Raw genomic sequence first — 15,564 nt, 5'->3', positions numbered from 1 at the left:
TCAGTTTTGGAGGCAGCGTTAGGTTTGCTCTCAAAAAACAGTGCTGTAGCAAACTAACTACAAATAAGTCAAATCGGCCAACAGTTGCCTAGCTAGCTAAAGTTAATATTTCCAGTTAGTCCCCGACCGCTCCTAAAAGCTCTTTTACTAGCTACCGTAACACCTTTGTGTCACAGATTCCTCCAAAAATGACGCGGTGTCTGCAGTTGTGTTTTATAAGTGGGACATATTCCAATTTCCAACCATACTGGACATGTATTGAAAGTGGAGTGCTAGTACGTGCATTTGACCAGAGCCTATGAGAGGTTCTCAATTCACACAACACAATTCCCTACCTGACTGTTAAATACTGAGCAGGATAGCAAGATGAGACAATAATCAAATCAGTAGTTACAATGATTTGAAGAAACTCTGGTACTTTTTGTCATATTTCGGCGTAAACTAAATCGACCATGTACTGCAAACTGTAAGACTATGAGGTGAGTTTATACTGTAATACTGCAGCCTTCACCCAAAAAAACTCTGTCCTTTTCATCTCAGAGTAGTTGGTTTTTCAGTCCAAAAATAAGAATATTCATTAAAAAAAAAAGGATCTCTACAAGGTCACTATTACTATAAAAATCTACATATTTCGTGTTAAGTATTATTAATGCCACTCATAACTACATAGTGTTGTTTACAAAAAGAAATGATCTTGAGCCAACACAACTTGTGATTTTTGGAGGTTGTCAAAATGGCCGACATTTAGGTCACTTAATGACGAACCCAAAGAGAAAAGCTATTTGGTAATGCGGTGGGACTACTCAGACAAAACATTGATAGGCACAATCTCCTTGTGCGTATACTCAGTACAATCTTATTCGTGTCCACCTCATGCCGGTCATTATCAAGTGGTTACAAACAATGACAAAAGTTTTTTTTATTTTACAACAGAGTCAAATCCTTTTAAAATTAGGTTAGTATAAAAATGGTGTATAAACACTTGACCAATGACATGCCTATATAGCTGGCCCAAAACCGGAGGATTCCTCACTGGTTGTTGTCTGCAGCTAAGCCAACACTATTTTATGCTCGGAAAAGCTGACACACACACACACAGACTTAGCCGGCAGAGAGAATTCACCCTGGATGTGGTGAATTCCCATTTCAAACCGAAGTAAAAGGCCTAAAAAACTGTCTTTGATGTGAAAACAATTGTTATAGTCACAACCGATCTAGTATTTCAGTTATGTGATTGATTGAAATGGCAATGTGACTCCTGTGCCAACAGCGCCGGCTTGTACCAAAAAACTGCACAGAGGTGGTAGGAGGGGCCAGGAGGAAACACAGGAAATGAGGTAGGATTTTGCTGAAAACAAACAAAAAATATATATATTTTTGTTGAAATGACTGATAAAAATCTGTGGCAACACAAAGGGCCCTTCAAAAACTCACAAAGCCTCAGTAGAATATAGTCCTACAGTTATTCATACAAGATCAATAATACAAAACATAAGAAAAAAATGCACACATATGCATAACTCAAGAGGTAGTTAACTAATATCAGTACATGAGGTACAGAAACATTAAAACTTGGTGGATGATTCCCAAAAGAATAAAATATTTTTTTTTTTATTCCCTGAGAACAGTTTATCATCCTGAGAGGAATTGTGGGTAAAAAATAATAAAAAAAAACATTGTACCAAAAATGGAATATTATCCAGGTGAGTGCTCCTTGGTCTGTGCTCGTTGTGTGGTTTGGTCATTCTCTTCCTCTCTGTTGTTGTGCACTTGTTGGATTTATTTCGATGCATGTCACACATTCAAAAAGCTGTACATAAACAACCTCAGTGTTGAACTTTCAGCAATCATCCCTAGAAATTCCAAAGGAGCAGGAACAGCAAATCGACAATTCCTACTTTTAAAATGCCTTCAAATGAAGCCATACTCTTTGGTACAGAAATGTATACCAAAAACAGTTGGTTGCCTACATCGTTTGTTTTAGAGCTTTAGAAAACACAAGCTAGTTTGATATCATCATACAAAGTCATTTGATTTGTCAGCACATTAAGATACAATCCCAAAGTGAGCCACATTAACTTTTGGGTGGAGTGCCACTTCAGAGAAGTTCTTTTCACATTCAATATGGTCAGAGAAGAGTTGTCACGTTTCATTAGGATACGCGCTACTGGAAAGTCGCAGAGGATTCACGTCATATGAAAACCAGCATTTGAGTTTTTTCTGCCTCCCTCCTTCCTGTCTTAGTAAATCTCTGGACTATTTGAAACACGGCAGCGGTGTTTTGGAATCCCGTTTTGAGGGGGATTGTGACATCACACAGATCTAGAGGGTATGTAGACTTGACTGTTACTGGGCCTTTATCTAGGATTCTGAGGTTTACCTAATTAAGTCAGGGAGAACCTCCAGGCCCTAGGCACTTGATGGCAAAGGAGGAGAGGGGATAGATGGTGATAGAGAGGGGTAGAGTGAAAGGAGGAGATAGTGATGTCACACAGGTCAAGGGGTGTGATGGTGCTTTAACTTAATGCTGTGTTAACTTGACAATAAAGAATCATATGCACAATACAGAGCTTTCTTAAACTATGTTAGAATATTACTTACATTTTAATAATATGCTATTCTTTCATACATATATTACTGACATATATTGTGAGTTTATAAACTGTTCAACTAATTTGCCAGCAACCCAACTCTAGATCTAGTCCAATTAAATAATGGTATTTTTTCTGTTTTGAAACAAACCTATCGGTGGATATTGATTATATGGTTTCTTATGAGGCATGTGTAGGATTATATGAAATATTATTGTTAATAGCAAGTCCAGCTAGAGGTTGGCCCCTAATCTCAAAGATGAAACTTCTCATCTGCCACTGTTGTTTTATGAAAGGGTCAGCGTCTCTCGCACACACACACAACCCCCCACACACACACAACCCCCCCCCCCCACACACACACACACGCCCACACACACAACCCCACTCACACAACCCCACTCGCACACAAGCAAGTATGCACACATGCCTGGATTCAATGCTATGCACTCTGCAGTCAATTGTCATTACCACTGAACTAGAAAATATTCTGTGGTTTAGGAGTGACAGTTAGGCTACTGGTAGGTATGACATTCACTCTGGTATCCATGGTCATCTCCTCTACACTGATTGGATAGGCCACATTAAATAATTATTTTGCTTCTGATTGGTTGAGGTTCCATTGTTTTGATACAGGGCCTATCAGTGTTACCCAATCCTGATCCCGCACTCTTAGAAAAAAAGTAGAACTCTAATCAAAAAGTTGGTGGTGAGTTGATTAGTTGAATCGAGTGTGTAGATGCGAAGGATACAAATAAAATACACAGGATTAAGAAGCACTGGCCTACATCAAGGCCTTATTTAAAATCCTTAATGCTTAAAATTAACTCTGCTGGATCGCAGCATCATGACCTTTGGAACGGTTATATAATATAAATATGAACCAGGTGGACCAAAATCTAAAAGAGAAGCGAGTCCTATTCAGAAATCACCACAGAAAGAGTTATGGATGACGTCATCTAACCCAGAGAGTCATCTAACCCAGAGAGTCATCTAACCCAGAGAGTCATCTAACCCAGACAGTCATCTAACCCAGACAGTCATCTAACCCAGACAGTCATCTAATCCAGACAGTCATCTAACCCAGAGTCATCTGACCCAGAGAGTCATCTAACCCAGACAGTCATCTAACCCAGACAGTCATCTAATCCAGACAGTCATCTAACCCAGAGAGTCATCTAACCCAGAGAGTCATCTAACCCAGAGTCATCTAACCCAGAGAGTCATCTAACCCAGAGAGTCATCTAACCCAGAGAGTCATCTAACCCAGAGAGTCATCTAACCCAGAGAGTCATCAGATTCACCGCCAACCTTGTTTCTCTTTAAGACCATATCGTCTCTTGAGCTGCACTGATTGAGACCAGTCACACACAAAGAGACAGTCATTCACATGCATCCATATCCCCAGCAATGGTTGTCATAGCTGCCACAGCCAGTCAGTCACATACATCCGTACCCCTGACGATCGTTGCCATAGCTGCGCTGGTCCTGCCAAAAATAGACCTATTATTTCCACAAGTGCGAGGTAGATTAGGGGTGGGGGTTAAGGGGGGTTCCTTAGGTGAGGAGAGTCAGAGGTCGGGAGGTACAGCTCTCCCCCTATTTCCTCCCCCTCTGGGGGCCAACGCGGTGTGACTGGGGTAGCTCCTCTGGGGAGGGCGAGGGGCCCTCAAGGGGGGACGAGCCCGAGCGCTCCTCCTCGTCGGCGGGGTACAGGTGGGCCGAGGTAGAGGGGTGCAGGGGGTCCTGAAAGCCTGCGGGGGCCGCCAGCACCTTGTGGGGACACTGGGCCACCATGTGCCTGATGCTCTGGCAGTAGTGGCATTTCTTTGGCTGGGGGGGCAGGCCACACTCCTTGGCATGGTGGTCCAGACCTCCACAGTTATAACAGCTGGACAGAGGACAGTGGGAATGGAGAGAAAAGGAGGAGAGAAGGAGAAACAGGTAAAGGACATAACGTTTTTTGCTACTAGTATAATTTGCTACTAGTATAACTTGCTACTAGTATAACTTGCTACTAGTATAACTTGCTACTAGTATAACTTGCTACTAGTATAACTTGCTACTGGTATAACTTGCTACTGGTATAACTTGCTACTGGTATAACTTGCTACTGGTATAACTTGCTACTGGTATAACTTGCTACTGGTATAACTTGCTACTGGTATAACTTGCTACTAGTATAATTTGCTACTAGTATAACTTGCTACTAGTATAATTTGCTACTAGTATAATTTGCTACTAGTATAATTTGATACTAGTATAATTTGCTACTAGTATAATTTGCTACTAGTATAATTTGCTACTAGTATAATTTGCTACTAGTATAATTTGCTACTAGTATAATTTGCTAATAGTATAATTTTCTACTAGTATGAAAACAACATTCAATGACTCATAAGAATGAAGTCATAATTGGATACTGCTTTAATAGGAGTCAACAGGTATAATGTACAGTGCCTTGTGAAAGTATTCGGCCCCCTTGAACTTTGCGACCTTTTGCCACATTTCAGGCTTCAAACAAAGATATAAAACTGTATTTTTTTGTGAAGAATCAACAACAAGTGGGACACAATCATGAAGTGGAACGACATTTATTGGATATTTCAAACTTTTTTAACAAATCAAAAACTGAAAAATTGGGCGTGCAAAATTATTCAGCCCCTTTACTTTCAGTGCAGCAAACTCTCTCCAGAGGTTCAGTGAGGATCTCTGAATGATCCAATGTTGACCTAAATGACTAATGATGATAAATACAATCCACCTGTGTGTAATCAAGTCTCCGTATAAATGCACCTGCTCTGTGATAGTCTCAGAGGTCCGTTAAAAGCGCAGAGAGCATCATGAAGAACAAGGAACACACCAGGCAGGTCTGAGATACTGTTGTGAAGAAGTTTAAAGCCGGATTTGGATACAAAAAGATTTCCCAAGCTTTAAACATCCCAAGGAGCACTGTGCAAGCGATAATATTGAAATGGAAGGAGTATCAGACCACTGCAAATCTACCAAGACCTGGCCGTCCCTCTATACTTTCAGTTCATACAAGGAGAAGACTGATCAGAGATGCAGCCAAGAGGCCCATGATCACTCTGGATGAACTGCAGAGATCTACAGCTGAGGTGGGAGACTCTGTCCATAGGACAACAATCAGTCGTATATTGCACAAATCTGGCCTTTATAGAAGAGTGGCAAGAAGAAAGCCATTTCTTAAAGATATCCATAAAAAAAATGTCGTTTAAAGTTTGCCACAAGCCACCTGGGAGACACACCAAACATGTGGAAGAAGGTGCTCTGGTCAGATGAAACCAAAATGAAACTTTTTGGCAACAATGCAAAACGTTATGTTTGGCGTAAAAGCAACACAGCTCATCACCCTGAACACACCATCCCCACTGTCAAACATGGTGGTGGCAGCATCATGGTTTGGGCCTGCTTTTCTTCAGCAGGGACAGGGAAGATGGTTAAAATTGATGGGAAGATGGATGGAGCCAAATACAGGACCATTCTGGAAGAAAACCTGATGGAGTCTGCAAAAGACCTGAGACTGGGACGGAGATTTGTCTTCCAACAAGACAATGATCCACAACATAAAGCAAAATCTACAATAGAATGGTTCAAAAATAAACATATCCAGGTGTTAGAATGGCCAAGTCAAAGTCCAGACCTGAATCCAATCGAGAATCTGTGGAAAGAACTGAAAACTGCTGTTCACAAATGCTCTCCATCCAACCTCACTGAGCTCGAGCTGTTTTGCGAGGAATGGGAAAAAATGTCAGTCTCTCGATGTGCAAAACTGATAGAGACATACCCCAAGCGACTTACAGCTGTAATCGCAGCAAAAGGTGGCGCTACAAGGTATTAACTTAAGGGGGCTGAATAATTTTGCACGCCCAATTTTTCAGTTTTTGATCTGTTAAAAAAGTTTGAAATATCCAATAAATGTCATTCCACTTCATGATTGTGTCCCACTTGTTGTTGATTCTTCACAAAAAAATAGTTTTATATCTTTATGTTTGAAGCCTGAAATGTGGCAAAAGGTCGCAAAGTTCAAGGGGGGCGAATAAATTCGCAAGGCACTGTATTACGATGGAGCTATAATACACAGCAAGTCTTGTCATTAGGCTTCATCTGTTATTATCGTCAGTCATCTTGACTAAACATCAGGTGAAAATGTGTTACATTGAGAGACGTGACATATTACAAGCCTAATTATTATTTACGTATTTATTTAGCCTTTATTTAACGTTAAGAACAATCATTCGGTTACTAGTCCAACAGGACATTTTTAGACATTATAAAGCCTCATACACTCTTTTATAAGATGTAATAATGTATACCAGTCAGCTTTATGTAAAGTCTTACCCAAAAGAATAAAAGCATTTTTCCTGACATCAACCCAGTACTATGGGCTGAGCAGCGGTGTAAAGTACTTAAGTAACACTAAGTAATACTTTAGTACTTTAAAGTACTACTTCATTTTTGGGGTCTGTATTTTACTGCTTATCTTTTTGACTACTTTTACTTCACTACATTCCTAAAAGGAAATAATGTACTTTTTAATCCATACATTTTGAATGCTTAGCAGGACAGGAAATTGGGTCCAATTCATGCACTTATCAAGAGAACATCCCTGGTCATCCCTACTGCCTCTGATCTGGCAGACTCACTAAACAGAGAACATCCCTGGTCATCCCTACTGCCTCTGATCTGGCAGACTCACTAAACACAAATGCTTTGTTTGTAAATTATGTCTGAGTGTTCCCCTGGCTATCCGTACATTTTAAAAACAAGAAAATGATGTCGTCTGGTTTGCTTCAGAAGGAATTTGAAATTATTTATACTTTTATTTTTGATACTTAAATATATTTCAAAACAAATACTTTTAGACTTTCACTCAAGTAATATTTTACTGGGTGACTTTCACTTGAATCATTTTCTATTAACGTACCTCTACTTTTACACAAGTATGACAACTGGGTACTTTTTCCACCACTGGTACTGAGGTGGAGATTATTGGGGCCTTATTCAGGATTCCCTTTGATTTCTGTACAAGTGCTCTTTCCTCCACTAGATGGCAGCATAACAAAGGCCATAAATCCTTTTGAAATGCCAGAAACTATTGTCACTACCCAGCAGTTTCATCTATACATATATATATATATATATACACACACACACACACACACACACACACACACACACAAACAGTATCAGTCAAGTTTGGACACATCTACTCGTTCAAGGGTTGTTTTTTTTATTATTTTCTACATTGTAGAATAATAGTGAAGACATCAAAACTATAAAATAGCACATATGGAATCATGTAGTAAACAAGGAAAAGTGTTAAACAAATCAAAATATTTTTTAAACAAATCATTTGATATTTATGGTCTTCAAAGTAGCCACCCGTTGCCTAAATGCCAGCTTTGCACACTCTTGGCATTCTCTCAATCAGCTTCATGAGAAACACTATTCCAACAGTCTTGAAGGAGTTCCCACATATGTTGGCTGATTTTCCTTCACTCTGCAGTCCAACTCGTCCCAAACCATCTCAATTGGGTTGAGGTCAGGTGATTGTGGAGGCCAGGTCATCTACTGCAGACAGTGTGTATGGTATCGTGTGGGGGCGTGGTTTGCTGAAGTCAACGTTGTGAACAGAGTGCCCCATGGTGGTGGTGGGGTTATGTTATGGGCAGGCTTAAACTATGAACAACGAACACAATTGTTCTTTATTGAAGGCAATTTGAATGCACAGAGATGCCGTGACGAGATCCTGAGGCCCATTGTTGTGCCATTCATCCACCTCCATCACCTCATGTTTCAGCATGATAATGCACGGCCCCATGTTGCAAGGATCTGTACACAATTCCTTGAAGCTGAAAATGTCCCAGTTCTTCCATGGCCTGCATACTCACCAGACATGTCACCTATTTAGGATGTTCTGGATCGATGTGTATAACAGCGTGTTCCAGTTCCCGCCAATACCCAGCAACTTCACACAGCCATTAAAGAGGAGTGGGACAACATTCTAAAGGCCACAGCCAAAAGCCTGTTCAACTCTATGCGAAGGAGATGTGTTGTGCTGCATGAGGCAAATTGTGGTCACAGCAGATACGGACTGGTTTTCTGACCCAAGCCCCTACCTTGTTTTAAGGTGTCTGTAACCAACCGATACAGATCTGTACTCCGTCATGTGCAATCCATAGATTAGGGATAAATGGATTTATTTCAATTGACTGATTTCATTCTCTGAACTATAACTCAGTAAAATCTTTGAAATTGTTGCATGTTCCACTAGTAGAAAGAGGAGGAAGGGAAGAGCTACTAAGGTACAAAATAGTAAATTGGTCATCAAAAACAAAGGAGGACCAAGGCACTCTTCATATAATTAATTAAAATGCCTTTTAGTATGGCATGTTCAATAGAAAGTTTAGTTTTAAAAATCCGACGCGTTTCGGCTCATGGCCTTCGTCAAGGAGTACAAAAGAATTATACAATGTCCTCTTTTGAATAGCTTTTCCAATTAGCCCTAATTGAAAGGAGGAGTGGTTACAAAATTGATTGGACACACCTAGTAAGCAAAAATATACACATTCAAAAGTGAAATACTGTAGCTATGTTATCATAAAGTTACAACTCCAACCTAAAAGTATCAGGACACTTAAAGGTAGTTCTAACCTTAAATATGATTGGGATAAGTGTCAAGAATAAGAAAGCAATATATTCCATAGTACACTAGAACACAGCAAACATGAACAACAAGAGTCTAAACATAGCTGAGGGCATTGTCCACTAGATGACAGCAAATGGGCCTATCACGACCCTACAGGAAGGGTGAGAAATCCATATCTTCATTTAAACCAGGGTATTTAGTGGCCTGTAGTTTGTAAATCCCAAAACCTTCCCTTTGGTTTAACTTCTTGGTGACCGGGGGCAGTATTTTCACGTCCGGATTAAATGCATGCCCAAATTCAACTGCCTGCTACTCATCCCCAGAAGATAAGATATGCATATTATTAGTAGATTTGGATAGAAAACACTCTGAAGTTTCTAAACCTATTTGAATCATGTCTGTGAGTATAACAGAACTTATTTAGCAGGCAAAACCCAGAGGACAAACCATTAAGATTTTTTTTTTTTTTAGGTCACCCTTTTCAATTGGGAATCCATATTTCTAAGGGACCTTCTTGCAGTTCCTATCGCTTCCACTGGATGTCAGTCTTTAGAAATTGGATGAGGTTATTCCTTTGTGTAATGAAGAAGTACGGCCATCTTGAACGAGGGTCACTTGAAGTGTACTGTTGGATAGAGGCACGTGACCAGAAAGCATGCTTCAGTTTGTTTTCTTCCTGTATTGAACACAGATCATCCCGTCTTCAATTTTATTGATTATTTAGGTTAAAAAAATAGTTTGAAATGTTTTGGCAAAGTATACAGATAACTTTTGAGATATTTTGTAGTCACGTTGATCTAGTTGGAACCGGTGTTTTTCTGGATCAAACGCGCCAAATAAATGGACATTGTGGATATATATAGACGGAATTAATCAAACATTTGTGATGTTTATGGGACATATTGGAGTGCCAACAAAAGAAGCTCGTCAAAGGTAAGGCAAGAATTACATTTTTATTTCTGCGTTTTGTGTCGCGCCTGCAGGGTTGAGATATGCTTCTCTTTGTTTATAGAGGTGCTATCCTCAGATAATGGCATCGTTTGCTTTCGCCGAAAAGCCTTTTTGAAATCTGACATGTTGGCTGGATTCACAACAAGTGTAGCTTTAATTTGCTATCTTGCATGTGTGATTTAATGAAAGTTAGATTTTTATAGTAATTTATTTGAATTTGGCGCTCTGCATTTTCCCTGGCTTTTGGCCTGGTGGGACGCTAGCACATATCCCAGAGAGGTTAACTGTTTAAGACGGTCCCCTTTTCTAATAGAGGCCGGAATATGATCAATACATTTTAATTCATTATATGAACAGTGCCTTAGTCCTCCATTCTTTTTGATGGCCAATTTACCCCTTTTACCAAAGAGCTCCCTCTGTCTATCAAAATGTACTATGGTGTACCTTAGTAGCGCTTCCCTTCCTCCTCTTTCTACTAATTAAGCATAGCACTTGGGTGGTGTTTAGAGGAAGCAGCTCCACAGTAATTTTTTTGAGGACATTTTACAACTCAAACTATGGATTTTACCCAAGAGGCTACAAGATGTTCCTATTCCCATGAAGAAAGCCAAATGATTATTACCCCTACCTCATTGCTAGATGAGATGACATCCACAGAGAATACCGGAATGGACTTAAACAAGGCTTACAGAGGCTTGCAACACCTTATGGAGAAAGATACCAAACTTGACCTCAATTCTATCACCTTGTCTGACTATTGGAGGAAAGGCCTAATCTCAGAGGACTCAGTATTATGAAGTGTCCAGCTAATGGAGCACAAGGTAAAACTAAATGTAGAGATAAATGGGAGGCTATTCTCAACAAGTGTTCTTTTGACCTAATGCTACTTCTAATAGAAGAATCTAAAAAGGACAGACAAGTAGTCCAAACAGAAATTGAAGTAAAAAGGAAAATCACAGTGACAATTCTAACAAAGCACAATGTGATGAGATCTTGAAAGAGAAAGTAGACAAATTCACTCTGACATTGAAGCAAGACAAGCTAAGAAAATTTAGAAGAGATGAAGTAGACTCTAGAGATGGCAAGGTCTTTGCCTGGAGAAAACCAACACGCAAGAATTCAGAATCACATCCCCAGAGAAGGAAGCCTGGATCTGTTTCTTTCAACTTTACAAGCAGTGACGATGAGGATCACCCCAGACACTTAGAGGCCAGCTCCTCCCAATATTTTATAGATCAAGAAGAGGAGTCACGCAGGTTCCTCAACAAGAGAAGGAGAGGACGCGGAAGAGGCCAACACGGAGGGGGAGGAAGAAATCAAGACTATCCAACTACACGGAGCAGGACCAGAACAAGGCTGTGATCAGAACCCATTTCTGATGATTGCATAAGGGTATTGTCTAAAGGACTTTGACTTTGCCACATATTCAACTAATGAATTTAATACAAAGATTTACCTATTTCCTTTCTACAGGAATTGGCCTGGTACAAGCAAAACATCTCTCCAACTACAGACGCCAGTGTCTCAGGTCAGGCAGTTTGTTCCCTCAAAAACACCTTTTAAGCCTAAATCCACTTTTTGTCCCATCATCCCATCACACATTTGCCAAAAAGTGAATTTTGATGTGGAGAATCTGTTTAAGAATCTGTTGACTCCAACCAAACACGACAATTTATATATTTTTTCGTGGTATCCAATTGTTAGTAGTTACTATCTTGTCTCATCTCGTACGGGCTCGGGAGAGACTAAGGTCGAAAGCCAAGCGTCCTCCGAAACACAACCCAACCGAGCCACACTGCTTCTTAACACAGCGCGCATCCAACCCGGAAGCCAGCCGCACCAATGTGTTGGAGGAAACACCGTACACCTGGCGACCTGGTTAGCCTGCACTGCATCTTTATCTTTCAGGACCGTATTAAACAGGTTAAAGGATGTGCCATGGGAGCTACAGCCCTTCCTACGCTGGTTTGTACTTGGGTAAATGACTTCGTTTTGGATCCTTCTAATAACCATTTCTTTGACCAGATTATATGATGGGGACGCTATATTGATGATGTTTGCCTGTTCTGGTCCGGCTCAGAAGATGAACTTATTTCCTTCCACCAATACCTTAACAACATTAACCCTAACATCAAACTAACTATGGAGTACAGCAAGGATAACATTCATTTTTTGGACCTCGACATTAGTAAAAATGACAAGGGTTGTTTGCACACATCAATCTTAGATGTGTGCAAGCCTACAGATGGGAATACCATTCTGAGGGCAGACAGCTTTCACCCCAAAAGGCTAAAAGAGAACATTCCATATGGCCAATTCCAAAGAGTCCGCAGAATTTGAGATCAGGAAACAGACTACAGTGTCAAATCTGCTTCTTGAATCGAGGCTACATCGCTCTGGTCCTGAAAGATGCAGGTATAAGGGCTGGATTACTTGACAGAGAACTTGTTGCGAAGGTGAGTGCCTCGTGACACATCAGAGAGTGTATTTTGTTACAAAATATAGCACTGAAGCAGAGAACATTTAAAATAATAATTTTAAAGAATTGGGGAATCATCCAAAGTGATACGCTACTACGCCAAGTCTTTCCTGAGCCACCAGTCATAAGCTTTAAGAGATGTCCTACCCTAAATTACAAATTAGTCCAGTTATCTTGGCTTGACTACAAACCCAAGTGCTTTTAAATGTAACCATTGCAGACATATGGCACAGAAGAAGCATTTTGTTGACACAACTTCCAAAATTGAGTATTATGTCAAGCATTTCATTAACTGTAAAACCACTCATGTCATCTATAGATTAGAATGTCCACAGTGCAAGGTGTTCTACATTGGAAGGACAAAGAGACGCCTTCAAGACCGCTTAGCGGAACACAAGTACGCCATATGGGTAGGCAATGAAGACTACCCCATGGCAAGGCACTACAAGTCCCTACACCATGGCAACCCTGACTCCCTACAAGCTATGGTATTGATCATATTCCAGCCTCTATTAGAAAAGGAGACCGTCTTAAACAGTTAAACCAAAGGGAAGGTTTTTGGGATTTACAAACTACAGGCCACTAAATACCTGGTTTAAATGAAGATATGGATTTCTCACCCTTCCTGTAGGGTTGTGATGGGTCCATTTGTTGTCATCTAGAGGATATTTTCCTCAATTGCCCTCTATGTTTAGACTGTTGTTGTTCATGTTTGCTGTGTTCTAGTGTACTATGGAATATATTGCTTTCTTATTCGACACTTATCCCAGTCATATTTAAGGTTAGAACTACCTTTAAGTGTCCTGATACTTCTAGGTTGGAGTTGTATCTTTATGATAACATAGCTACAGTATTTCACTTTTTAATGTGTATAGTATTGCTTACTAGGTGTGTCCAATTTTGTAACCACATCCTCTTCTAATTAGGGCTAATTGGAAAAGCTGTTCAAAAGAGGACATCGTATTATTTTTTTGTACGCCATGACAAAGACAAATGCAGCCAAAACGCGTCAGATTTTGAAAACAGTTTCTATTGAACATCCCATACTAATAAAGGCCTTTTAATTATATGAAGAGTGCCTTATTGTTGCATGTTCCATTTATATTTGTGTTCTATATATTCAAACACAGTACAGTCAAAATGGACACCTACTCATTCCAGGTTTTTTGTTTTACTATTTTCTACATTGTAGAATAATAGTGAAGGCATCCAAACTATGAAATAACACATATGGAATCATGTAGTAACCAAAAAAAAGTGTTAAACAAATCTAATTATATTTTATATTTGAGATTCTTCAAAGTAGTCACCCTTTACCTTGATTTGCACACTCTTGGCATTCTCTCAACCAGCTTCATGAGGTAGTCACCTGGAATGCATTTCAATTAACAGGTTTGACTTGTTAAAGGTGATTATGCCAAATTTCTTTCCTTGTTAATGCGTTTGATCAGTTGTGTTGTGACAAGGTAGAATTTTGGTTCCAACTGCCATGTTTTTGTGAGTCGCAGAGTAGGTGTGGTAGCCATTCTGGTTACGTGTGCCTTGAATTCTAAATAAATCACAGACAATGGCATCAGCAAAGCACCCCCAAACCATTACACCACCTCCTCCATGCTTCACCGTGGGAACCACACATGCAGAGATCCGTTCACTTACTCGGAGTCTAGTAGAAGTGGTTTACTTGCAGCAATTCGACCATGAAGGTCTGATTCACAGTCTCCTCTGAACAGTTGTTACTTGAACTCTGTAGCATTTATTTGGGCTGCAATGGCTGAGGATGGAAACTATAATTTATTTAACCTTTAATTAACTAGGCAAGTCAGTTAAGAACAAATTCTTATTTTCAATGACGGCCTAGGAACAGGGGCAGAAGGACAGATTTTTACCTTGTCAGCTTGGGGATTCAATCTTGCAACCTTTTGGTTACAAGTTCAACGCTCTAACCACCAGGCTACCTGCCGCCCCTATGAAATTAACTTATCCTCTGCAGCAGTCGCGGTCCTCTATAGAGACAATTTCATCATAGCACAGCCATTCACAGCGCTTGATGGTGTTTGCAACTGCACCTGAAGAAACTTTCAACGTTCTTGAAATGTTCTAGATTAACTGACCTTCACATACACATGGTTAGCAGATGTTAATGCCAGTGTATATCTTCTGTATATAGGGTTGCACATTTTGGGGAATATTCAGAGGTGGACACATTCCGTGGGAATTAACGGGAATATATGCAAATTAATATTAATACCACTTAAATGTAGATGTTTCTTGCAATGGATATATTTACCATATAATAAATATGGAGACAGAAACAAACCTTTTACCTTATGATAAGGAGACATAAATGCAAATGATTAAATCCTATAAGATTTAGTTATCGATTGAACTTTTATTAAATGAGTTGACTCTTCACATGGGATGATTTCACTGAACAAAAGGGAATATTGAATGATACCCAATGATCCATCACATCTCCCAAAAACCTTTTTTACATACATCTGTAAAATGATGGTTTAGAAACTAAAGCTTTGGCCTTGTTGAGCTCTGCACCATACAGGATGCTTTTGCCAGCATACTTGGGGTCTAACATGTACGCTGCGGCGTGTATGGGCTTCAGGCTGAAGTCTTCATGCTTTTTTATGTATTTCAGAACTGCAGTTTCCTCTGCTTGGAGCAACAGTAAAAAAAAGGCAGGGCAGTACATATGTCTTCTCTTACATCTGCAAGCAGTCTGAACATCAGACAGGATGGTATTGTCCCCCTCAATCCGTGCAATGGCTACTGCTATAGGTTTCAGGAGTTTCAGGCTGCTCTCCCAAAACGCATCATCCAGGAGGATGCTCTTGATGGGGCTGTCCATATCGGCAGAC

General features: G+C 40.0%; 1 protein-coding gene across 2 annotated transcripts in view; it reads right to left on the bottom strand.

Moving 5' to 3' along the window:
* Positions 1-1,343: 1,343 nt before the first annotated feature.
* The window catches only part of lin28b (lin-28 homolog B (C. elegans)), a 45,133-nt gene continuing 30,912 nt past the window's right edge, over positions 1,344-15,564 (bottom strand). For both annotated transcript variants that reach the window (XM_021611506.3, XM_036984749.2), the window contains exon 4: positions 1,344-4,482. In XM_021611506.3, the coding sequence (XP_021467181.1) occupies positions 4,191-4,482 (292 nt within the window). In that variant the 3' untranslated portion in view covers positions 1,344-4,190. The remainder of the gene's footprint in view (positions 4,483-15,564) is intronic.

Source organism: Oncorhynchus mykiss, chromosome 8 (genome assembly GCF_057628025.1).
Source record: "Oncorhynchus mykiss isolate SJ-2025 chromosome 8, ASM5762802v1, whole genome shotgun sequence".
Taxonomy (NCBI): Eukaryota; Metazoa; Chordata; class Actinopteri; order Salmoniformes; family Salmonidae; genus Oncorhynchus; species Oncorhynchus mykiss.
The sequence above is the reverse complement of the archived record's forward strand: the minus strand, read 5'-3'. Positions and strand labels throughout refer to the sequence as shown.